This window comes from Acinonyx jubatus, chromosome B1 (assembly GCF_027475565.1).
Source record: "Acinonyx jubatus isolate Ajub_Pintada_27869175 chromosome B1, VMU_Ajub_asm_v1.0, whole genome shotgun sequence".
In the NCBI taxonomy this organism is placed as follows: Eukaryota; Metazoa; Chordata; class Mammalia; order Carnivora; family Felidae; genus Acinonyx; species Acinonyx jubatus.
The window spans coordinates 7,407,170-7,433,507 of record NC_069382.1 but is presented as its reverse complement, the minus strand read 5'-3'; the positions used below and the strand labels follow the sequence as shown (position 1 = coordinate 7,433,507).

Below are 26,338 nucleotides of genomic sequence, written 5' to 3'. Positions count from 1 at the left end.
AAGACAGACGTCCTAAAGCTCAGCGAGAAGGCGGAGCCTCTGCCTTAAGACCAGGGTCCCCTCCCTCCTCCTCCAGCTGCGAAGGGGAGGGTTCCGATTTCCTAATTAGTAAGGGTGAGCACCCCGGGGGCGCTTTCACAACCTGTTAACAGTGTTGCTGCCGGTATAGGTCATTACCGATCGGAAAGGTCATCGAGGATTTTGAGTAGATACATGGCAGGTGGAGAGAAACACCATGAGGCCCTGACTTAAATAAAAATATTCAGAACCCGATGGAAACTATGTTAATACTGGTTTCATTGAATTTGTTATTGCTGTGATATAATCCAGGGTGAAGAGCTGGTGGTTTGTGAACTGTCAATCTTTAAGTTAAAAACTATAAATCTGGGGCGCCTGGGTGGCTCAATCAGTGAAGCGTCCGACTTCAGCTCAGGTCGTGATCTCACAGTTCGTGGGTTCGAGCCCCGTGTCGGGCTCTGTGCCGGCAGCTCGGAGCCTGGAGTCTGCTTCGGATTCTGTGTCTCCTTTCTCTACCCCTCCCCTGCTTGTTCTCTCTCTCTCTCTCTCAAAAATAAGTAGACGTTAAAGAAAATTTTTTAAGTGACAAACCACGTGGCATAGAAGTGTTTCATGCTCATCTTAGTCTCCTGATGAGGTTTGCAACGCGTTGCCTTGACGATGACCACTTCCTGGATACCTACCTATGGTGTTGCCAGACGATTCTGCGGTTTTCGTAGCGGTGCTGGTAGCAAGGACGCTGTTAAAATTTTCTGAGCCCTGTGCTCCCAGGAGGAGGCAGTGGTTGAGACATTTCGCTACCTTGGAAGGTCCGAGAAGCAACTCACTTCCAGGGATCACCTCCCCACACACTCCGAGAACCCAAGGCTGCCTCTTGATTGCCTTGTTTACCTCTATAAAATGCCAAGTCTTCTTCCTCTTTGAAACATCCTCGTGCAGAAACGAATGTTCTCCCAATCGCAATGGCCGGGAGAACATCATCTCCTTCATTGTCTGGCACATTTTGTCTTGCACACCTCCTTCCAGCCAAAGGTTTATTTCTTGATTTTTTTTTTTTTTAAGCTGGTCCTTATTTCGCATGGTTAAAATGAGGGTAAATGTTTCCATACTTTTCATGACCACTAATAAGCTAATCTGACTGAAGAAATTGGTCTTTTTCCATCTTTACTAGAAAACCACCGAAGCAAGACTCACCGTTTTGCATCAAGTGAAATAACGACATAACTTGTTCTGCAATTACATGTACGAGAGAGAGAAAAAAAACTACGTCTTTGCTGAGAGACTTTAAAGTCTGTGAACTGTTCGATTCTGTCCGTTCAACTCCCCCACATGCCCATTTCATAGAAATACTAAAATCCTGCTATACGCTCCAAATGCTAGAAGGTTCTTTTCCACACATAGTTATTTCTCACAGCAAGTCTGAAAGAAGGTTCGATCATTCCCGTGTTTCTGAGGAAACAGCTCAGCCTTCGTGGAAGATGATTCAAGCTCTCGTGTAGATGCCAGGGTGTGAATATTGGCTCTACCACCAAAGACCCTCATGGCCTCGGGCAGGCTGCTCGCCTATCTCTCAGTTTCCTTGTCCTTAAACTGGGAACGATAATCCCTCGTGGGGTTGTTGTGAGCTCATTTAACAAGAACTATATGCGAAGCACACATACTAATGCCAGGCACCTATAGCTCGGTCAATACCAAGCATTCTGCGTGGGCAAGTTGCTCTGTTACAAAACTAATTATGACTTGCCCCAGTTAGCAAAGCTAGAAAGTGACAGAACCCGAATCCAAACCCAGATACTTCTGACTTCAAAGCTGGGAACTCTTTGTTACACGGCACTCTGCCAAAGCTGACAGAATGCTTGGAAAGAGTCTGAAGGACTAAAAGAAACACTCAAAGATCCGACTCTATGAAGAATTTGTATTTACCAAGAGACACCATGCAAGGAGTGAGAGGGGAAGCCAGAGTGAAATACATGTGAGTAACAAGAGACTGGGACGGAGAATATCTAAAGAACTCTTTTAAGTCAATGAAGACAGACCAGAAGAGAGGTAAGGTTTGAACAGGCACTGTACAAAACACATCCAAGTGAGCAATGAATATGTGAGAAGAAATTCAAAACGATTACACTTTCATAATCAGGAAAACAGAAATCAAAACCCAAGTGAGGCACCACTGGACACCCATCAGCCCGGCAAGCACCAAAATCTGTAAGACCAAATGTAGGCGAAGTGTAAGCAAAGGGGTTTCACGCTTGAAAAAACCATCTGGGGAAAGCTGGGGGAGAGGTAGCAGAGACGAGGATGTGAATCCCCCAAGACCGAGAACATCCCAGTCTTAGGCATATATGTTAGAGCAGTGGTCTTCAATTGGAAGGAACATGAAACTCTGCACAGGACAGACTGCTCCATGCAAATCATCAGCTTTGCACTTTTCTAACCTGACCCGGCTGACAATGGGCCTGACCTTGAGGTCCTCCTTGACCAGCTTCCCTTCGCAGAGGAAACATGGACTTTACCCAGAATCTTACTGTGGTGCATTGCTGCAAGGTATAAAACCCTGGGGGAAAGAGAGAGAATCTGACAACTCTTTTAATAAAAGCACCATCAATCATGACGCCCCCATCTGAGCCGATTTCACTGAGTTATAATTATTTAGTAATGATTTATCAAAATTTCTAATATATCTATATTTTGATTGTGTACTGTTGGTAGATGGAATAGCTTTTAAACACTTAGGGGGCACCTGGATGGCTCAGTTGGTTAAGCGTCCAACTTAGGCTCAGGCCACGATCTTGTGGTTCATGGGTTCGAACCCCACGTTGGGCTCTGTGCTGACAGCTCAGAGCCTGGAGCCTGCTTCGGATTCTGCCTCCCTCACTCTATGCGCCTTCCCCACTCGTGCTCTCTCTCTGTCTCTCAAAGGTGAATAAATGTTATCAGTGAATAAATCAATAAACAAACACACACTTAGAACAATGGGGTTACAGAAAATTTTATGTACATATTTTGACTACGAAGAAGCGTGGTACAGTTACCAAAGATTTTTGAAAATATTGCTATCTGTACCGATACCCATTATGATAAATTTTATTGGGGAAAATGAATGTAAGTATGATTTTAAGCAGAAGAAAAAAGAATAAACATTTTACCATTAAGAAGAACTTGTTCATTAGAAATAAAATAAATGTGACTATCAATCATATTTCTATCCCATTTGATACATTTAGCTACATGTCTTACAGTAATACACCAGTTTGTACTTTAAAATGTTAATATTTACACGATGCCAAAAATTACAACCTTTATACTATTTTCACAAGACGAAAAATTTTAGATGTTTACTAATATTAGCAATTCTTTTTTTCACCCCATAAATCTTTGATGTGCAACCAAAAATGTCTAAAGACCTCTTTCCTAGAGAAACACAAACCCACCAGGCTACCTGTGTGAGAATACTCACAACTGTCCATCAGTAGAACAGGTGAAGAAATTATGCAGACTACGGATTGCTATGCATTACTATATTACAATTATTATTACACAATGAAAATTCAGCATAAACTATAGCTTCCCACAAAAACATTAATGAATCTCCCAAATTTACTGAGCCAAAGCAGCAAGACAAAAAAAAAAAAAAATCCTATGATAACATTCACTTATGCTCATAGCCAAGCAAAACTAAATTATGTCGCTTAGGGATGTGTGATAAATTATGTCATTACTCCCAAGAATTCCCTCCCCCTTCCTCTTAAGAGGATTACAAAGTGCTTCTTGAGACTTGCATTACTTCCTGATCGATTTTACATTTCCACCCTTTTGACTTTGGGTCAAAGGCTCTGCCATGTGACATGCCTGAGCTGATGAAATGAGTAGACACGAGGCTTGTCACATTCAATCAGAGGCTCCAGGAGGTACTGAGAAGTTCATGCAACGCGAGCCTGCTTGGCAAACCGAAAGATCAAGGTGGTCAATGGTGGCTGTGTGTGTAGATGTGTTATATGCTGGAGTGCTTTCAGTGAAACAACGTTTGCTTAGGCTCCTTGTATGGAAGCCATGGAGTCCCAGCAGCTTTGATGGGCTCTCAAGTGTTCAGAGTTACCCGCACTTAATAGTCTGACTCCCAGGAATCTCTTCCAAGTCCTAAAGGCATGGAGAACACGAGATCAAAGTTGGGCAAGAGCTGTGAACAGCATTCACTAAGAGATCTTTTGTGTATTCGAACAGCATTGAGTGATGCAAACAGCAGCAACCAGGGAAGAAGGAAATCAGTAAAAACTGGGTACCCCTTCACCGAAACTTAAAAAATAAAAATCCCTCTAAGGAGGGAGTACTAGGTAGAAAGATTACATTTGTCAGGGAATTCTAATGCCCGATAAGTGTTTTAAAACCTAACTCTTAAAACCTAATATGCTCACTTTCAGAAAACTCTGAATGCCTACACAATTTAAACAAAAAGAAACACAGAAAACGCTAAAACGTTATGTGACGCTTCTGGGCCAAGCTAATTAAGCAGCAAGATTTCTGCAGTTTCCCCCACCCCAGCCAGCCAGGTGGAAGGGCTGTGGACCTCCCTCCCTCCCCCACCCCGGGATGGCCGTCATGAGATGGGACACACCTGGGCCCTTCAATCACACCTTCTGGACAGCTGCCTGACCACCTCACCTCCTTCCCACTTTAGCTTCCTTAAGGCAGGAAACGAACTACTCAAATTGTGAGGTTTCTCTATGACAGCAGTTAGTGGGACCTGAATTAACGCAGAGTATTTGAGCGCTCGAATGCTGAGATGAGAGCAGCGAGCAGGTAGCCATCAGTCTCTCCCAACATCATAGCGTTGGTAACACATTACTTAGAGGTGAACGTGATTCCCAGAGGATCTCAGGCCCTCCTGGTCTCGGCAGACAGGGTAATACAACAGCGGGGGTCTTAGCAGCAGGGGCTGCAGCAATGGGACAGGCCCCCAACTTCTCAAACAAACGTGGGGGGCTCTTCTAACAGGATGCAGTGCCCTCTACGCCCAAATGCCCTTGTTTTCGGATTCGCATCTCAGAACCCTCCTCCTCCCCACTCCTCCAACTCCCACCCTTCAGATTTGTACTCCCCTCCTCTCCCAGGCAGGTTACAGCCCTTCGGAGCCTGCAAGGGAGCGGGGCGAGGGGCGCAGAAGTGGTGGCCCTTAGAAGAAAAGAGCAGAGGCTTTGTCTCACGGATCCCCTGCCAATCAGCACGCTTACTTTTCTCCTCCCAGATGCCTGCTGCCAGCTACACTCAACAGATGCACCAGCGGGATGTGCGGGAAGCACCCACGTTCCAGAAAGGAGATGCCTCGTTGCTACTCTCATGGGGGAGGGGAAGGCCCAGCTGGGAAGCTACTTTCTGCTCCAGGTCTCTTCAGGTAGAACAGGGCACACCTGCCAAAGCTATGCACTCTTCTCTCTGCAGGAAGAACTCAGGAATCAGGCAATGGTTTACTGAGCCCCGGACTCTTGCTTTAACCTATGACCTGGCGAGTACAACACAGATCTAAGCACTTAAGTTCTGATGCGGGGTTGCCCAGGTTTGAAGAAAACAAAGCCAAAAGCTGGCCTGACCTCTCATATCCTCCCAAATAACATACGCTTAGGCTTTAAAACACAAGTCCCCACTGAAATCAGCTGATTTTCTATCCTTGAGGGAGTTGCTTTGGCTGAGTTCCCTGGGAAACGTTCTGTTTTCTTCGAAACTCCTCTCTCTTCTGAGGTAGATAAAGGATAGATAAAAGGTGGAATTTTCTGGAAATGCATAGGTTCAGTGCAGCCCCGTGAGCCAGACGTGTGAGGGCTGGGGGCCAAACCCGTGCAGGCTCGGCAAACCAGAGCTTGACACGGAGGCACCCGCATTTCCCAGCAATTTCTTCAGGAGCTAAGCACGCATCTTGCAGATTTTGAGTCGGGTCTAGGTTGTGGTTTTCTCGTACTGGAGTAAAGCACTTTCCAGATCACTCCTCCTTCACTCACTACCCCTTGGCTCGCTCACGATCAAAAGTGAGGGCTGGGAGAACACTGGTCACAGAAGCAGGAGGAGCAGCATCCTGGCCTCCACTCAGCAGCCTAACGGGGCTGCAAGGAAACAAGACTCACCCCACGTCACCGGGAGCTCAAGAACGGAAGCCGGCGGCACTCACCAGGCAGGGAGAGTGTCGGCAACAAAGCGGCCCCCGCGGTTTGGCCACAAAGACAAAGGACTTCATTCATCATCCGTATTTATTAGGCGCCTGTTCCGTGCAAGGCACTGTGCTAGGCGCGGGGAAAGATACAAAGACAAATCCGACAGGCCTGCCCTCAAAGAGCTTACAGTCTAGGAAAGGAGCATACAGTGTCTGGAGAAGATATTTTAGATGTAAATAACCTCCCCCCACCACCCACCCCACAAAAAGAAAAAAAAAATAATAAAGAACTTAAGTTTACTCGACTTGGCTTCATTTTCTTCTAGTTCAGCAGCTTGACATAAAAAGCATGTATCTGAAAGTCTTTTAAAATGCACTTTTACTCGTAAACAAAATTCATCTTCATTAGAAAAAAAGGCTGTCTATTGCAATTACGAAAATCCTCAAACACATCTTCAGTATTTTCATGAATTTTTTTCTTACGAATCTGTTATTTGTAAACAATTTCCTAAATCGCTTCAAAACGTGCAACTTTTGAAAGAGACCTCTTTAAACCCACTGGCAGTCACACAGAACATACACGGGCTCTCTCCTAAAAGCAAAGTGTCTGAAACAAATAGGTGTTGTTTTACTACCAAAGTTCACAGCTTACGGTTTTTCTCCCTACACTCATCTCACGTCAATTCAAAATATTATAAAATAGCACCTCCAGTAACCTATACCTCAAAGACCCAGAGCTTTCAATCACGAAGCTTTAGATAGAATATTGGGGGAAAAATGTCTGATACAACCTTAAAGACCCATTTTCGTGCTATTACTAAGTCGGCCAGACCCACCAAAGAACTGTAAAACAATTCCAAAATAGGAAATTTACAATCACCCACTTTCCCATTACACCCTTAGTAATTTCTGAAGTGTCAGTGTTCCGTTATTTTCCTTTAAGCATCAAGAAACCAAATGTAATCAACTGGGGAAATAAAAAAGCACCGACAGAGCTTCTCCAGGCTAACCTGCTACAGAAAAGGACGATGTGAGCGAACTGCAAATTACTTGGCTTCTAACCAGAATTCTTTTAGGTACGTTTCTCGCAATCGTTCTCCTTTCCCAAGATCCTCTCTGGACTCAGACATTTCTAACACTTAGGTTTCTGTTCAATCTGAAGCCTTGGACTTCGTAAGACTTCTTGAAAACACAGACACTAAGGTAGATGATATGCTGATCAAACTGAACACAAGGCCATCTGTTTTCATGAAGAATCACGGTCAACCAACAAAGCCGTGCGACCCAAAAATGAGTTCCTGAGACAGAGGTTTCTTATTCCCACGTTGGAGCATTCTTGTCCTGAGCAGTTGCCCGAAGTTCAGTAAAAACCAAAACCTAACCATTGTGCTACTGGGATCTTTCTGCTCCTCTTCCTCACCCAACTCCAAAGAAGCAGGCGAACGGTCAAATAAACTTCAACTCAAGTGAACTTCAACATTCATCTCCGGCAACCTAACACGTGCGCCATCACAGAGGTGTAGGGAACCACCACACGGGCGCCTGCACCTGGTTGGAACCGCAGGCTTATTGTGGTGCCCGCCTTCACGGATGCACCCTGAGGTTCAGCCGAGACACCTACGGATACTACGCTTCCACGTGTAGTATCTGTACAAACTACAGAAAGTTAAATTTTCTGGGTATAAACTCTAACAGAAATAAAGTCAAATCAGGAGGAACAGTTGTGTGTTAGTCTTCTGGTCGCCTTCTTGTCGTCACATTACTAAAGGGCTTTTCTGTTCAGTCTCTGCTGAACAGATAAAACGCATTTCAGACTCCTGTGGTTATAAAAGAACCACTGTTTAAGTTAAGGACTCTCCAACTCCGTCTTACAGATAAAGAAACCGAGACCCTGAACAGCTGAATGAAGAAGCTGGGGGCCACACCCACTCTGGTATTGGTGATCAGACACCTGCAACCTTTGACACAAACCACGGGATCACACACAGTGACCGCTAAAACCAATGTAAGGAAACGGGGAGGTGTTTCATAGGAGGTAAATGGAACAACTGTTAGCTGAAACCTATTCTTAGAAAACACTAGCCCTTTTTGGTTACTGCTGAGAGTGTAACTACAGTGTCTGGTCTTGCTTTTAAGGGTAATTGATTTGTACTTGATTCCTTGAGGACATTTATTTGTTCACAGTAAGAAAAAAATCATGTTAAATATGGTCATATATTCAACCGTGTATTATTCTGCATTTAAATTATTTCTATATACATTTGGATTCTTCTACTTTTCACAAAGTAAAATTAATTTATGCAGAGAATGAAACGAGAGATCCTCTCTGTAGAAGTTGTTGGCAGCCTGAAAATTAGTCACTTCCATACAGGATGGGAAACCGCTTTAAGGAGAGGCCGAAAGAGGGTCCAGGGTCACAGAAAACATAATGAAAATTGTAAGTGAATTCTGATTAGCCGGTAATCAGAGCTACAGGAGAAAGGACAGGCTTAGAGAATTAATCTGAGGGAACTTTTAACTCCCTTCCTTGCTAGGTAACCGCAAAGCAATTCAATAAACTTCCGGGTGTCAGTTTCTTCATCTGCAAAGACCTCACATTCGAACTACTTACCTCATTAGATTATCGAGGAGAACACATAGTAAAACATATGAGAGTGCTTCTAAGTGGAAAAGCACACCAACAAATACTGATTATTATTACCGCAATAATTATTAAAATGGGGACCTACAAAAAATTTTAAATAATTACCACTCAGTGGCACGAGGCATGCTCACGAAAACAAACTTAACTCAGAAGGTAAACCATGCAAACGTTCTCAACTTTCAATGGCAATGCTAAAAATTCACACAAAGATATAATACAAAGGAACAATTTTAGAGAAAGCACTGAGACACACATATTTGGTTGACTTAAGAGACTTTAAAGTGAGTTAGAATGATTTCCAGCTTATAAAGAGGTATTTAGTCTTTAAGTGGAGAAGGTTGCTCGTCACCTGTAAGAAAACCAAGCATCATGGGGCATTCCTAAGACAAATGGAGCAAAATCCTGTCCCTCTTGGCTGTTTTATAAACCAGTGTCTCACAAATAACCATCTTAATGCTTCCAGTAATGAGACACACCCTCAAAGACAATGTCCGCTTCTGAATCACATCCGATGTGAACCTGCATGAATGCAAGGCATAAAATAGCATTCTCATAACTCCACAGGCGCCTAAAAGTTTTAACAACTCTTCATGCTCACTTTCTATTCCATAAAGAATCATGGACATACAGGGAATATCTCCAAGATAAATTTGTTACAAATCTTTATTATGTAGTTGTCTTATTTTTATAATACTCCACTCTGGTGGCCTTCTTTTGTGTGTGTTTTGTTTGTAAAATTGAGTCTAAATAGCACATTAACCTTTCAAATATGCCTTTTGATGTTAGTCTTATGCCCCCCCCCAAAAAAAGGAACAACCAAAAAACAAATGAAGATACAAGGGAAGAGAAAAATGAGATATGATTAAGTATAAAAATATGTTGCTTCAAATTCAGAATAATTTAATAACTCTTCGTTATTTCATATGTATCTGGAAATGGGACAGATACATGACCTGATCCTGTCACAAGAGGTAGAATTCCAGCATTTGGTACAACGTTCCAAGACAGGGTTAAAGTGACATTCCTGTTTCCCCTATAAAAAGATATAATAATAAACGGATGTCAGCAGAAACATTTTTAGTTCAAAGAAAACATTTTAATTCAAGCACTGAGGCTCAAATACTATAGAACTAGCTATTTGTAACTGGAACCCTCATCTATCAACAGAAGTTTTCTCGTCTTCTGAAATCCCAGGGACCCGCATTCTATCTGCAGGCATCCCATGATGACCTACCTAAATTCACTCAGTTACAGTTATTAGAACCACCAGCCAAAAAGCTTAAATGAGTAAAACACAGAGAATATAAAGAGATTTGAGCTAGATGCCAGCAGGCAATGATTTGCAATCTAATTCTATCCTTATCTAGATTGTGAACACATCACAATTTCTCACGGCTGGCAATTTTTCGTCTGCAAAACCAGAGCTTTGGTTAAAACAGCTCTCCCCTAAAATCCTTTCCAATGTTTACTCGCAGAGCTTAAGAGCTAAAAATGACCCCAAAAGACCAGCCATTCTAATTCCTTCACTGGGTGTGAAAGGAAACTGAGGTTCAGGGGAGTTCAGAGAAGCACAGCAAGAGCCCTCAGTGTCACCTCCTGGATGAATGCACTATTTCTCCATTAAGGGTCCCCGAGAACTTCCCTCCCCATGTTCCCTAAGGAGCCCCCTGCCAACCACAGTCCTACCGCAGGTGGGACAGCCCAGGCCCCCTGCGCACTTGGGACTAGAAGCATCTGAGGGCTTTCTGAGCGTGACTGGGGTTCACATACTGCAAGAAACTGTGTGCTTTTCCTAAACCCCAGTTACTATGACAGTATTTCTACCCAATCCTCTGGTTTGGATCCGTATACGTTTCTTCTTTCTCAACTGTCCTCTTTGTACCCTCTAATCTTTTTCTTTAAAATAAAAAATACTTTACATCATTCTCTCCCCCGCATAATTACAAGTAAAGAAGGACAAAGAATTGCTCACTTGAGGCCATTTCCATCGTCAAAGAAAAAATATTTTGTTTTCATATCTTTCAACAGCAGCTTTGGATTATCACCTCGCAGAACAATCTTGTCCCAAAGGACTACTTGGTTGAGAGCCTACATTAAAATGAAAATGAATTAGACAGCTCATCAGAAATTCATCTCTGTCACTTCAAATTCAAAGCAGTGCTAAGCAAATAGTTTATATTAATAATACAACTTTTGAGGGAATTGCTAAAATCTTAAAGCACACAAAACAATAACAAGAGGATACACATAAGAAGTCGAGCTTTGCTGGGACAAAAGATGATCTCCCAGGAAATCACTGCTTTTGCTAAGGCAACTGTCATTTAGGGCCCCCACAGCTTACTCCGAGGGTGTAGACCTACTCGCTCTCCAGAGAGGCCCTTGGAGACACAGAAGGGATTATTAGAATCCCTGGAAGGAAAGCATTCTCGTAAATCACCTCTCCTGCCCAGCTCAGCGTGGACTCTGCATAGTGTCAGGGAAACTGAGGCAACTATTCCTGGTCCGTCACACTGTTAACAGGGGTCACTGCAGCCAGATTAGATCATGAGTATTTACGTACCTCCAAGGTCTTTAAATTATCGAAGAATCACTAAAGAAATGAAGCCTTCTAAATATTTTTCCCTTAAATTAACCATAGGCACATCATTGTTTCATTTATGGCAACATTCTAGAAGCCAATTCTTTGAAACCGCTATTTTGACATATCAAAAGCAAGTTCTGTTTGGAAAATGAGGGGCATAAAATGAAGACAAAACACCTTTGTGATCACTACTAAATCCCAAGACATCTGTTCTTATAAAGCTATTATGCATTATTAGCCTGGGAGACCAACTGCTAGCATGTGGGGACTGTGCTCACGAAAAAGGAATGTGGAAGTAATTTCTAAGAGGTTTCAAATCTTCACCATAAAACCGCGAAGATTAAACAGAAACATCGAGACTGAGGAACATACAAAGATATGCCGAAGTGAAATGACATCTTCTATACATTTATTCATTCACCAAAGCAATGATGTGTCAAAGTTCCAAGTTGTATTAACTTACTAGTCACACTGGGGTAAACCAGAATTATGAATATGATTTAGGTACACCTGTCGCCAAGGTGACACAGAAATTTGGATAATTTGTTGAGACCTGTAGAATAGTATGTGTGTATACAGTCATTACTCTTACCTTCAGAGTAAGTTTTTCTAAATGACCCTTCTAACATTTTATTGATTCTCAAGGACAAGGACCAAAACTCCTCCAACCCAATAATCCGAGTGCCTAACAAATTTTGTGGTATAAAAGGTATGCTCAAAATAAATGTAAAATGAACTGAAATACTAAAAATTGCAGTTAACTAATCAAACCAATCAACAGATAAAGTTGATTAATTTTTCATCCCTTGAAAGGAAATATAGTCCAAATAACATACAGAAGTAGACTCATCTCTAAATACGAATTACCTCCAGACTGTATGGTAAGAAACACGAGAGTGACTTAGGTGAAATAACAAAGAAGCACATTTTAATTCCATGGATTTCACTTTTGTACTTTAATTCATTTATCACAATCATTCACTTGACACTTTCAGAGGATTTCTGTTTTAGTGACATTCCATACAAATATCTCAACCCTTACTCTTATCTGCAAAAAAAGCTCTAAATCAAAATGGACCAGTAAGTTTCAATCTACAAATTAACAATTTTAGTAGTGTTTTAACCTAATAGTTTAGTAGCTTTTCATTACAAAACTTCTGGTAAAGTCTAGTTTATGATTACAAAGACTACTTTTAAGTAAATAATTGGTGAATCCCATACAACTCCAAAGCAAAGGAAAATATTTCCCAGCAGACAAATGGTAAGTGGAGATATACGGCTTGGTAAGACTATCAAAATAGTTCACATGAGAAGAAAAATAGAAATATTTAGATGGATTTTAAACTAATCTGACATGATTTAAACATTTGTCACCTTTACAGTTTTTAATTACATACATGGGTAATGAGAGCTGTAAATACAGCTCACAGAGTTTGCTGATTCACAAACCTTTCTCCAATCAAAGCTGTGGAAAGAAAACTTTGGCCTGAAGAGTGTGACACCCGAGCAGCAATGCCTCACCCCCATTTCCTCGTACACCCAGCATTCAGCAACATCCTTTCTGACCTTATCATTGGAAATGGTCTCCAAAGATTTTCGATCACAAATTATTTTGAGCACAAACCCCAAAAGATGCATTTTTATTTACAAATGATGTGCACAGTACACGTTACTACTTTCGGACGATATCATCACTGATAGTCAAGGCAAATTTGCATTTCAAATAGTATTCCTGACCAATGTTGAATTTTCTCAGCCAACTTTTTTATTAGATCTAAGCTCTCTCTTTTTTTAATCCACTGTGGCTAAGCAGCTCCAAAGAGAAAGAAACCCACCAGCTCTGCCCCTTTCCTGTTGCTTACATGTGGTTGAACCATTCACATTTTCAACCTGTGATTCCTTTGCAGGAATCTTTTCAACCATTTTTTCCATTTTGTGAGGATTCGTTTATTTAAAAATAGGTAACATCAGAGGCACCTTGGCGGCTCAGTGGGTTAAGTGGCCAACTCTTGATCTTGGCTCAGGTCATGATCTCACGGTTCGTGGGCTCAAGCCCCATGTCGGGCTCTGTACTGACAGCATGGAGCTTGCTTGGGAGTCTCTCAGTCTCTCTCTCTTTCTCCCTCCCTCCCTCTTTCTGCTCCTCCCCTGCATGCTCTCTCTCAAAATAAAAGTAAACTTAAAAGAAATAGGTAATATCACCCACTTAATTGGATTATACTGCACAACCTTACAAAATGCTGAAAATGAATGAATGAAGAAATGCAGGCAGTGTGGTCAACCTCCTGCCCGCTGAATTCCTCTTCCTCCAGGGACGCTGCATGTTGTAGGAGACATGTAATCACCTGACTTAGGGACTGAGTGTGAATATTAACGTCAGCCCGTATTGCAAGTATTAGTAAAGCTTCTTTCCCTTTTATTTTAAACAGAAAAACATACAGATCAACTTCTTTCCAGTATGGCGCGTGAGGAGCTTGGAAGTGGCCACTCCATCCTAACAGCCAGTAAAAAGCTAATGAACTCTTCCTAGATCCGTAAGAGAGGAAAAAATAGCTCTGAACGGTTTTTCTTATGGATTGCCCCGTCTGCACCCCAACCAGGGGACAATACTAGAGAGCTACAGAAGCAGAAAAAAGACAGAGGCTACCAAAGGAGATGTTTTCTTAGTAGAATCACCTCTCCGGAGGCCAAACTCCTCAGGTCAGATACTCTGAATATATAAAATTTATATTCTTGGAGCACCTGGGTGGCTCAGTCAGTTGGGCGTCCCACTCTTGATTTCAGCTCAGGTCATGATCTCCCTTTTCGCAGGATTCTAGGGATTCTCTCTCTCCTCTCTGTCCCTCTCCCATGTGCTCACGAGCACACACACTCTCTCTCTCAAAATAAACATTTAAAATAAATTAATAAATAAATGAGGTTTTAATGATCTATTAACTAATGAGGTTTTAAAGACCTATTAAAACTTAGATATGTGTATATACATATATATATACTTACATTATTTTTTGTTGAATATTCTGCTGATAAATAAAGAAACAATTGCTTAACATTCCAATCAAATATGTTCTCTAGATGTAAATAAATTAAGGAATATATAAATCATGAGGCAGCATACCACTTTTAAACCACTCTTGTTTATAATTATCCACAACAATACTAATACTAAAACAGAAAAAAAGGAGAGGTGGGCCAGAAACATAGTGAGACACTAATTTAGTAAAAGTACATGATATATATATATATATATATACACATATATATATATATATATATACCGTAAAATCTAGCTCATTTCAAAGAAAAATATATCAGCAAGATTATTAGCATTATCACCCCATACCTCTAGGCATTACTAGCTGCGATTCTTTGGTTAATAATAACAGAGCAATACAAAATTTAGCTTTCTGTGACATCGACTAAGTCTAAAAGAAAGAGGATTTAATCCTTCAAGCACTTCGATTCCATGGATGTTCTAAAGGATAACCAGCCCTCGCCATTTAAATTTACTGATAAGCAAACATGAACTAGCTCATGTTAATTACACGAAGTATAATAAATTGTCCACGTTGCTTTTGGACACATGCCAGCAGAGATCAAAATGTCTCAATCCATGAAGTGCTTTGGTAAGAACATGCAGTTGAATAGCAATTTGATTTCATCAGCCTATCAGAGTGAAGGAAAAAAATTAATGAGGATTCAACACAAGAGCTGTGTCACTAGGAAATGAACGGAGTTAATGTTTGCATTTTTATTAAGTATTATATGTAAATGGTGAAGTCTTTTCATTATGTGCATTTTCATACCGACAGCAACACATCTATTTCATTCCACGTTTAGACATGTGTATCCGCTAAGAATCACACTACTGCAGAAGAATGGAGAAGTCTGGGATAGCTCTTTAGAAGAAAGGGCACAATTTCAAGTTTAGCAGCAGCATTAAGAGAAACTGACTTAACTACAAATGAGACTGAATATGCACAGTTGTTGAGAGATCAGGAAATTTCACTGTAATTCTCCAGGTACACAAAGCTACTACTTTCACAAGAGATCCAAGCTCCTTACTAGTTTTAAAATGACGTGAAGACTCAAAAGCAGACATACCAAGTTTACCATGGGACTGTTGTCACGGTGCACTCTATTTCCTGAAAAAGTGTCTAGAGAGCGAATTCTTAGTCTCCTTCTAAACTCAACATTTTATTTCTAAAAAGTCCAGTTAAAGTAATTCCATGGCAGTAAAGAGCCGTATCAGGTAAACTCTCCGGGAATGTTATCTGCTTCGACAGACAGGTGCTTTACCCAAGTTCAGACAGTGCCATCACCGGAACCAATTTTAATACTGCGGTCTTAAAGAGCCAGGTGACTGCACTGGAAGGGGCAGGGAACAATGCTACCAAGACCCTAGAAGACTGGATTGGCCAAAATGAACAGTTTCCAAAGGTAGAAACTCAAGATAAAGAGAAAATATTAAATCATCCTCATTTTAAATTAACTCCTTTAAATATTAAGATTTTTCTGACTCCTATGATAAAAGTACTTATAAAAAAATGATAATGGCAAAATGCTCATACAGTTTACCAATGACCATTCTGATAATGATCTTCTAAACCTTGAGATGCCAATTCACTTTTTTAACCTAGGTTTCTCTCTGCTACTGTAAAATATGGATATTTTACTTGGGACTGTACATAAAATATTCCATCTACGTATATCTGCTATCGTAAAATATGGATCTATACTTGGGATTGTACGCGAAAGATTCCATCTACATAGGCTGAGCACTGGTAACATCTTTCTTTCTGTAATCCAAACAACCTGGTTTTTTCTTTCTGAAATAGATTCAAACTCTCTTACAGCTTTCAATCTAGTTAATGTTTCTGTAAACAATTTAACGTAGGTTCATAAAATGATAACTGAAGAATCCAAAAATAATTTTTTTCAAAGTGTGAATGAAAAGGTATGAAAACTCTTACTAATAGAAACATAGATATGGAAACTAAAGGGTGCAGATGTTTATCTTGAGAAACTTAACAGAAAAAGACCATGGGGGAAGGGAAGGGGGGAAAAAAAGAGTTACAGAGAGGGAGGGAGGCAAACCATTAGAGACTCTTAAATACAGAGAACAAACTGAAGGTTGATGGGGGGTGGGGGAGAGGGGAAAATGGGTGATGGGCATTGAGGGCACTTGTTGGGATGAGCGCTGGGTGTTGTATGGGAGCCAGTTTGACAATAAATTATATTTTTTAAAAAAGAAACTAAAGTATGGCTGATTCAGGAGATAGTCAAAAATCACTAAGCAACATGTGTATCATTATACAACTATAGAGAAAGCAATAAAACATTTTCTTAAAGGATATCAGCCGTTATATCAAATGTAATGAATCCCAGATCACTTCTTTCTCTAGGTCCAGTGAAGTCTTCTACATTTTTTCTAAAAATAAAGACAAAAGTATCATCATCCTTGAAATACAACAGCACATACAATTCACATAATTCCATAAAGCTGGACGCACAGGTGGAACAGCAATCCCAGAGAGAAACAAGTAAAAATCAGAAAAACCTGTAAGTGTGAAAACAGGATAAAAATGTTAATCTGATGCAAAATGAGGTCTTTCGCCATATTCATATACCTTAACAAAGAATCCCTAGCGGGGTGTAAAAACTGCTCAAAATGTAAACACTTGCTGTAAAGCACTTTGATAGCATGGGTAGAAGGTTCCAGATGACTACAGGTGGTGTGGAAGAAGCTAAGATAAAGTGATAACCACTGTTGTTTATTGAGTGCTTATTATGTGTCTGGGCCAGGTGAAGAATGTATTTTCTTTACGATCTCAATCCTCGCGCAACAAGCCTACAAGTTGGGTATTATTTCCATTCTAGACAAAAGGAAATTAAGGTCCAGGACGGTACGAAACTTGCTCAAGATCAACACCAGCTAACAGTTCCTGTGTCTATTTGAATCTAAAACACAGTATCTAATAAACTGCAATAGAGAAAAAAAAGGGGGTGGTGGCGGGGGGTGGAGTCGGCGATTAGAGGACTGGCTTGCCTGCCACTCCGACAAAGAAATCAAGGAAACTGACGTTGAAGAACGAGAGTGAACTTGATGCAAGAAGGAACAGAGAAGAGGTGAGAACCAGGAGGAGAAAAAGCAACGTACCCAAGAAAAAAGTGCCAGAGAACCAACATTATGAAGGAAAAAAACCCAAAAGCATTCACGAAATGACAACGTCATTCTGGAATCCCATTTTTGGCATTTTCGCCGAATTATTCACGCGGCGGACTTAGACCATCTCCACCGCGCCGCATCGGGGAGCTGGGACGGCGACCGCGCTCGGCGCATCCCGACCCCTCCTGCCAACTTCAAAGCGGCAGCAGGCGTGCGCCGCCGGCAGAGGCAGGAAGGACAAAAGCGGCGGGGGGACGGCGGGGCCGGCCCCGCGCGCTCACCAGCGGCGGGGCGGACCGCACCGGAGCCCGGGCGAGCGGGCGGCGCACCGGGCGGGCTGCGCGCGGCCGGCGGCCGCGCCGCCGCTCTGCTGGTGTGTTGCTCCCTCATTGGCCAGGCGTGGGCGGGGGGAAGTGAGGAACAGGAAGGAAGCGGAGGCACTGGCCTGAGTAACACTCAAAATTAAAATTTAAGAGCAAGCCCGGGAATTTGCGGCGGAGGGGTGGGAGCTCGAGGGGAAGCCGGGAAGCCCGCGACGTCCACCTGGGCGTCCGCCCTCGGCGGCGACGGCCGCTCGGCAGCGGGGAGGGTGGGGGCGGCCCCGGGGCGGCGCGGACGCCCTGCCCCGCGGCGCCCCCCCGCCCCCGGCGCGGCGGCCCGGCCTCGACGCCCACCCCGGCCCGGTCCAGGCGCCCCGCCCCGCCGGCCGGGCCTCGGCCGCACTCACAGCATGATCCGCGAGACGTGCAGCCGCACCGGGACGCTCCGGTCTTTGAAGGCGGTGGTGATGAAGCAGCCGAAGGTGAGCGCCGCCATCACGCTCAGGGAGAAGGCGAACAGCGAGTTCGCCCGCGACAGCACCGTGTTCATCGCGACCGTCTGCCCCGAGCCCCGTTCCACACGCACACGGGGGACCCCGTTCCGGCCGCGGACCGGCTCCCTGCGATCCGCGCCGCCTGCGCCCGCGCGCGTTCCGGGAGCGCGCGCCGCCGCGGCCCCGCCTCCTTTCCGGTCCTCCGACGCGCGCGCGCGCGCCCGCCTCCCGGGACACACCCACCCTCGCGGCCTATCGCCTCCACCAATCAGCGACGAGCAAGGGTTTCGCCACGGAAGACCCGCCCCCTGTCCTGGCTTCCTCTCCTTTGGCCGCTAGGCTCGCCCACCCTTCTTTCCCGGTCCTTCGGTGAGGTGGTCAGAGTGCCTGTATTTCATTAATTTGCGCTTGAAACCAGCAGCAGAACAAGTTCGTTTGGAGTGTGTTCTGAGGCTGCGCGTTGGAAGCAGCACTTTACAAAACTCTTACCCTTTGTCACATCGGGTCAAAGTTACAACAGTTTTTTGGAGGGTATGGGACAGAAAGAGTGGCCGCCCGGTTCCCCAAAGCAGTGTGCCTTTACTTTACTTTCCACGTCAAACCTCAGTCCAGTTCCCAGTAATGCTTTGCCTTACAACTGCAGCTAAAGCTATTTCTGACGGTTAAGAGCTGCTGCTACCAATTTTAAATATTTGCATTTTAACGTGACATTTCCCATAACTAAAAGAATAACCTCACGGGGTTCTTAAGATCAAAGGAGATAATTACTGTGGGATTGCCATACAGCACAATGTATAAATATTTTATTTTGCTTTTTAATTTATTTTTGAGAGAGGAGAGAGAGAGAGAGACAGAGCACGAGCGGGGGAGGGGCAGAGGAGATAGATACAGAATCTGAAGGAGTCTCCAGGCTCCTAGCTGTCAGCACAGAGCCGGATGTGGGGCCCGAACCCACGAACTGCGGGATCATGACCTGAGCCGAAGTCTGACGCTCAACCGACTGAGCCACCCAGGCGCCCCTTAATGTGTAAATATTTTAAATTAGCAAGCCATCGATATGTAACGGCCCCGAGTCTTGGCTCTGCACTCCGGATCTTCATTCCCAGGCCCTCCTGTCTCACACTTGCTTTTTGAATCTGGCCATTCAGTCCACTGTGTTTGGTCTGCCTGTGTGCACTGGACTATATCCCTGCATGACACGTTAGCTCATTTGTTGACAGCAGCCTGCTCCTCTTGACATATCAGACTAGTTTCTTGAGTATCCTTGAGGGGCTATCAGAAATTATACCAGGGGCGCCTGGGGAGCTCAGACCTTTCAGCGTCTGACTCTTGATTTCAGCTCAGATCATGATCTCATGGTTGGTGAGTTCGAGTCCCTCGTGGGGTTCAGTACTGATAGTCCGAGCCTGTTTGAGATTCTCTGTCTCTTCCTCTCTCTCAGCCCCTCCCATGCACACTCACATGCACTCTCTCTCTCTCCCCCTCAAAATAAATAAATAAACTTAAAAAAAAAAAAAAAGGAAATTACACCACAGAACGTTGGTTTCTGAGGATCCATACCCCACCCTCCCAAGGAAAATGAAGATCCAAAAGCCCTTCCATGTTCCCTAGGCAGTCAAAGACATCCAAATTTGCTGGGTGTCATTGAATAGTCTATGCAATTAATATCCAACTTCTCTGCTCATGTCCCAGAGACACTACACTTTCAGGAAAGTGAGAGGCTGCTGGTGAAGCCTGTGGCATTTTCTTAGTTGAAGAACCTCATCAACTCTTTCTCTCTTTCTGGCCCCCTCTGACTTCACTCAGAAATGCACTGTTGAAACTATGTCTCTTACATGCCAGGGTGTACATCTGGTCACTGGAGAACCCACACACATCCCAGGGGAGCTAGTCCCAGCTGAGCAGTCCACCTCAAGGTCGGCTTTGGGGAATTACCCTGTTATAATATATTCAGACCCTTGAAACTCTAGAGTACGAGCTGAAAATTCAGACCATGCAAGGTAAGGTTCTTTAACTCATTTGAGTCACCTTTATCACAGACAGGTTTCTAGATAACCATTGGCAAACAAAGCCAGCCACATCTGGAATGGAAATAAAAGTGGGGAATGGTTATGGGAAGGGTCAATACAACAGGTCTGAGCCATCTCTCCTTAGAAGTACCGCCTGCGGGCTTGGCCCTGGGCTGGCATCGAGGAAATTGGCGGGCAAACAATTCTCCGCACTGATGTAAAACTTCCCCTAAATTATAAGTGACTCACTGCACATAAACTGTTGAAACAATGTGGTGATGCCAAACACCTGCTTTATTTGGGGGAGTCTGGAATTTTGGGACATGCCGGGCAGAGGGTGCCTAGATGACCATCCCCACGTGAAAACCCTGGGCACTGAGTCTAATGCTTCCCTAGTTGACAACATTTTGCCTGTGCTGTCCCAACCCATTATTGGAGGAGTTAAGCACATCCTCTGTGACTCCTCTGGAAGAGGACTTCTCCCCATGCACGTTTTCCCTTTTTTGTCTCTACTGTGTGATCCTTTTACTGCAATATGGTCTTTGGCTGTGAGTATGACTATGTAAGTCCTGTGAGTCCTTATGGCAAGTCAGCAAACCTGACGGGGTCGTGGACACCCCCAACACAAAGACTATCTCCTGCTTCATAAATTTCCATATGAAGGATGTTCTTAAGCATTTCTACCAAAATCCAAGAAAACTTAGCCCCATTCTATTCTGTAAGGGAAAGAGTCATAATTTTATTTATTTATTTATTTATTATTATTTTTTAATTTTTATCCTAAGCCTTTCTAACGTGCTCTATCCTTAGTTCGGGGCGCTAAACTGCCTAGTGTTTTGACAGATTGCACCTTGCATTTATTCGGCCTGCCCTTTGGATTCCTTGCCTTCTCCCTTCTGTCCCCTCTGTCCCCAATGCTGGTGGCAGGCCCTGTTCTGTTTACTCATGTGGACACGTTTCTCTGAGCTCTTGACCTTGAGTTACCCGCTTAATGTTGGTTTTCGCAACCCTCTGCTTTTACACGTGTCCACAGCACCGGATGGGAAGATGTTTTCACTACTTGTTCTTAATCATTGAGCCATTCAGTGTCTTCATCAGCTCAGCTGGCCTCCCTGGAAGGGGAACCAATCAGGCAAAAGCCATGATCTCAGTCAAGTATATTCTTTGTGTGGATCTGTTACTTTCATGCTCCTTATTTATGTATGTCAGCTGAAAAGAATTTTAAATCAATATATAGCAGAGGTTAGAAAACTCTGAGTAATACCTAAAATTACCTTTTTTTCCCTCTGACTCTTAACTACTGAGAATCCCTGATAAATTAAACATCCACATGCAACAATATTATTCCATCTTAGTAACTTACAAAAAAGAAGTAAGAAAATATCTGAATTCTTCATATCCTTACTTTGAAAGGTCTATTCTGAAAGAAAAAAAATTTCAAGAGAATGTACTAGATTTTAGCTCCTGAATGCTGGAATATGTTTAAATTTTTTGCACTCTTACACTTCTGTGAATCTTTCGAGTGGAAGGAAGTAAGAGGTACCATTCAAGCGATGTGAATATACTACTAAAACTGAAATTCTTGAAGCACAAATTCTGCTTCTGTGGCTTAATCATGTGTCACATTGCAGGAGTCAGTCGTAAGTGACTGGTATTCGAGAGCAGATGGGGAAGCAAAATACTTATGACCCAGCCTCAGATCTGTTAACAAATGCTGAGAAAACCATCTTGCCATTTACCCTGATTTTACCGCAGAGGCAGGCAAAACCCAGTGCCCCAAGGGTGTTCCCAGGACAGTGGTGATGCAGAAAACACGAGCATAGGAGATGTGAGTTACACATAAACTCTTAGGGGGTCTTTCTGCATTTAAGTTGCTAATTTGTTTAAGATATGCTTCACTCTAAGTTAGATAATTAACAGTCGGTAATTTTTGTGACAGTTTTCCTGGGAAAGATCCCAAGTGATTCCTGACACAAAGATCCTTAGAAGGAAGCAGTGAATAGATCGTGTCTTCCTTCTCTCAAACAAGATAAAGAGCCAAAACTTTAGCCAGGCTACAAGCTGTGTTTCTTCACTTTCTGTCTTCCTTGAGCTTTGTGATACAGATGTGGATACAGAGCCCTCTCTGTACTTGACCTTGCATTTCCCCTTCCTCCTTTCAGCTTAAGGTGAACTTACAATTCTTCTAGAATTATAAGCCTAAAATCAATGTTTTTAAAGTAAGAATTATTATGTGTGTAACATCTTGTAACAGTTATTTAACAGTTTGGGGAGAGTTGCTGGAATAAAACATAGATGACAGATATTGGGGGATCTATCTTGACCATTTACCTTAATTCTTTCAGAAATAATTCTTGGTAAATCTCTTCTCTAAAGTTGGGTTTTCTGGCCACGTAATCTTGACATATTACATGTACTCATTAGGCTTGATTCTGATTGTAAGAGAAGAACCCCCTGTTGGGGAACTTATAATAGAGGTAGAACTCAGGCACTGGGCAGGTAAGTGGTAATTGAACAAGGTGTGTCCGTGCAGGCTATAGAATGTTCGTAGGTATTCAGGGCAAGACTCCCAGGTAGTAAATTGGATAGTCAGGCTGAACTCAGAGGTAGAGACCATGGAGACTCTCAATCCTGTCTAGGATGGGGACGAGAGTGGAAAGGGGATATTGTAATTTGAGGCTACATCTGGCTGAGAAGCCACTAAGGGGGGGCCTAAGGAGCGAAGCTGCCATAGCTGGGTCCCAGATCCCAGTTGGGGATCTTGGATTAACTATGCCCCCCTCCAGGGCATAGGGGTATTCATACACTGATAATCTTTCTTACCGCCGTCAGGATTGTCTAAACACCTGCAGAGTTGACCCTGTAGGTTATAGGGAGGTGGGTGGGAGGGGCATGTGTCCCAGCCTCAAGGAGCTCGGAAACAGAAAACCAGAGGGAGAAGATGTGGTGAGACAGAGGGCTGATATTAAATGCCTGTTTTTATTTTCTGTTTTAAAACAAAATATCCACGATTCTGTGAGGCAAATGAATCACATCTCAAAAATTTTATAGAAGGATAATTACAAATCTAAAAGATAATCCTACAGGTAAAAAGTGAGTTGTTTTGGGGGCGCCTGGGTGGCTCAGGAGATTAAGTGTCTGACTTCGGCTCAGGTCATGATCTCACAGTTCGTAGGTTCGAGCACTACGTCAGGCTCTGTGCTGACAGCTGGGAGCCTGGAGCCTGCTTAGGATTCTGTCTCCCTCTCTCTCTGCCCCTCCCCTGCTCTCTCTCTCTCTCTCAAAAATAAATAAACATTTAAAAAAAATTTTTAAAAAGAATTGTTTTTAACTCAACTATTCTGTGGACTTTATCAAATGTTTGAAACTTCTTTTCAATTCATTTGCATCTGTAATGAGTTACTCATAATCATATGGTGAGTACTATCTTAATGCAAATGTTAATTCTGAAAATTTTCAAACTCAAATAATTTCCTATTATTGAACGATTCCAACTACTCATTCTGTAGAACATAGAGCAGCCTGTAGCACCAATCTTTTCCCATGGATTAAACACATGTTGCTGCTTGCATTGTATAAACTACCCGTCGTAACACCTGAATCACGTAGGCACTCCATAAAAGATAGCTACTCGCATTGGCCCTGCTAAAAGTCAATTTTCATCGAAACATCGATTTTGAAAGTAAAGACTACTTGCTTTCAGTTGTCGTGGTTACGCTTTTTCCCCGAGCTTCGGTGTAATAATCACATTTAACTAGAACAGAGCCTTGAGTTACATATTGTTTAAAAATTAATGCCACGGGTTATATGAAGAAACAATGAGTGTACGAGACAGAAGGATGTTAGACCTACATTTCCGAGTGGAATGTAAGTGACTTCAGAGATCACCTGTAAATATAAACATATCAAGTTCATCGTTTAATGTATTTGCTATTACCAGAAGTAAAAGAATGACACAAGGTTTGGGGAGGAGGGGAAGAGTAAGCAATAGAAAACTCGGCCAGAAACACGCCCTCAGGGGCAAAGCCCTGGGTCTGAGAGCTAGATGTGAATAGCCCTGCCACCTGCAGATAAGACATCCTGCCCTCTGGCGCCTGGGAAGGCATTGCTTCAAGGTTGCAAAGTGACAGCATCGGAGGTGGTTAGAAGCCCTCTGGTCCCATTTATGCACTGGAGACTCAATATTCAACCAATTCACTGCCAACCCTACAAAACAAATGTTGGCTGTAGCTGAAAAACTGGTTTATGGCAAAAAACCTAAGAATACAGGAAAGGCTGATTCCCCCACGCTGTCCTTCTGCATCACTTCACGTGGCTCTAGCTCTCTCTACCTTTAGAAACTCTCTCTGAACGTCTCTCTGAACGAGGCTCATTAGTGTCACTTTATGGCACATCTATTTACAAGCCTATTGTGTGCCTAGTGTTGTGCTAACCCACTTCACCTCATTTCCTAGAGCAAAACAATCCCAGTCCCATAGCTCCTGGCTTACCGCCCCGCCCCGCGGAGGAGAGTGACTTTAAACAACAAATAAATGATCGGAAATGAGTGTAAGTGCCATGAAGGCAAAGAAGAGGTTGCTGAGATTGTAAAAGAGGCTGGCTGTTTAGGAAGGCCTGTAGGGAATGCTTTCAAGCTGCCTTAACTACAAGAAAGGGACCGTGAACCAGAGTGGTTTCACAGTAAGGACATCTCTCCTCGGACCCATCTAACTCCTTCGAACCCACAAAGAGTTAGAGCTTCATGCTGGGGGGTTCGGTGCCCAACCGCGTCCTCAGGAGCTTGGTTCTTCTTTCTGCTCTGCTGCCCAAAGTGTCTGTTTCCTTCTAAACCCGGGTCTTCTTAGGATCATGTCTCAGACAACATAGAAATCTATCTTTCTCTCATTTAGCGATGGTTGCAACTTGAGGATTAGTTGCATTTCCTTGACATGAGAGGAAAAGAAAAATAAGCTTAGAGACTAACTTCTGCCCTTCAGGCTGAGCCACCTTGTAGAAAGACCGCTAGTTTTCCGGCAACATCCATCATGCTCAGGTTTCGGCAGGGCACCGGGCCACCGGGGAATAAAGATTACGTTTCTCATGTTCCCTTGTGACTGTGTGTGGCCTTGTGACTAGGGTTTAGCAGTGGCAGGTAAATGGGGGTAATTTGTGTAATTTCTGAGATCTACTCTTCCAGGGAGGGAGTACGCCTTTCCTGGTCCCGTCTTCCTTCCTGTGGCTTCAATGTGAATATGATGGCTGAGCATCTCCAGGCACGTGTTGAAGATGACCAGGCAGGGTGCATCCTGAGTGCCTGACACCCGTGGCAGTAGCGGCCGTGACCGTCCCCCCACCCCCTCACTGTTTAGCTTGCTCAAACCACCTCTGAGCATGTTTTGTGCTGCCTGCGTGCAGCGCCCAGGGAATGCACTGTCCCTAAGTCACTGGCCAGAGAGAGCAATGCCGTGTGCTGATGGGCTCATTCAGTCAGTGCTCTTCCCCGGACTAAGGATGTGGTCAAGAGTTTCCGAGCGCAGGGGTCTCATGAGGTAGGGGCAGGATGAAATCAAAGAGTGGTTAGGAGGGAGGAAGCAGGGAAGATTGCTGAGCAACTGACCAACAGTGACCACTACCGATTAGTGACCCAGGCCAAGAGAGAAGGGCTGGATCACGCGGCGTGAAAGTAGGTGGGGGGTCTCCGAAAAAGAGTCGGCTTGGATGTGGATGTGTTCACAGAACTGAAAGAAAGTCAGTATGATACATGAACGGGAGAAATGACGTAAGACAAGGCAGGACCCTACTGCAAAGCTGTATCCACGTTTGCCCAGGACTGTCCTGGCTTAACCTGTCGTACTAGAAAAATTGAAATAGTATTTCCTTTCACCTTCCAAAATGTCCTGGTTTGGGTAATAAATCCCAAGAGTATGCTGTAGATACAGCCCATGTGAAAGAACGTGGACTGCACTCTAAATACAGTGGGATGTG

General features: G+C 43.4%; 1 protein-coding gene across 1 annotated transcript; it reads right to left on the bottom strand.

Moving 5' to 3' along the window:
- Positions 1-6,238: 6,238 nt before the first annotated feature.
- Positions 6,239-18,561, bottom strand: SPCS3 (signal peptidase complex subunit 3). Its single transcript, XM_027077049.2, has 5 exons — positions 18,279-18,561; positions 16,740-16,813; positions 14,383-14,459; positions 10,774-10,889; positions 6,239-9,834 (listed from the first exon to the last, which is right to left on the bottom strand). Exons 1-5 carry the CDS (start codon positions 18,419-18,421, stop codon positions 9,702-9,704), a joined length of 543 nt encoding a protein of 180 aa, XP_026932850.1. The 5' UTR covers positions 18,422-18,561; the 3' UTR covers positions 6,239-9,701.
- Positions 18,562-26,338: the final 7,777 nt, after the last annotated feature.

What these genes read in the sequence shown, in the direction of transcription:
- SPCS3 (XM_027077049.2), bottom strand. Translation starts at nt 18,421, where the DNA reads ATGAACACGGTGCTGTCGCGGGCGAACTCGCTGTTCGCCTTCTCCCTG. An exon ending in CACGTCTCGCGGATCATGCT is followed by an intron (nt 16,814 to 18,278) that starts GTGAGTGCGGCC and finishes CTTTATTTTTAG; the next exon opens with AAAAAATGTAGAAGACTTCA. An exon ending in AATATTCAACAAAAAATAAT is followed by an intron (nt 10,890 to 14,382) that starts GTAAGTATATAT and finishes ATTTTAATGTAG; the next exon opens with GCTCTCAACCAAGTAGTCCT.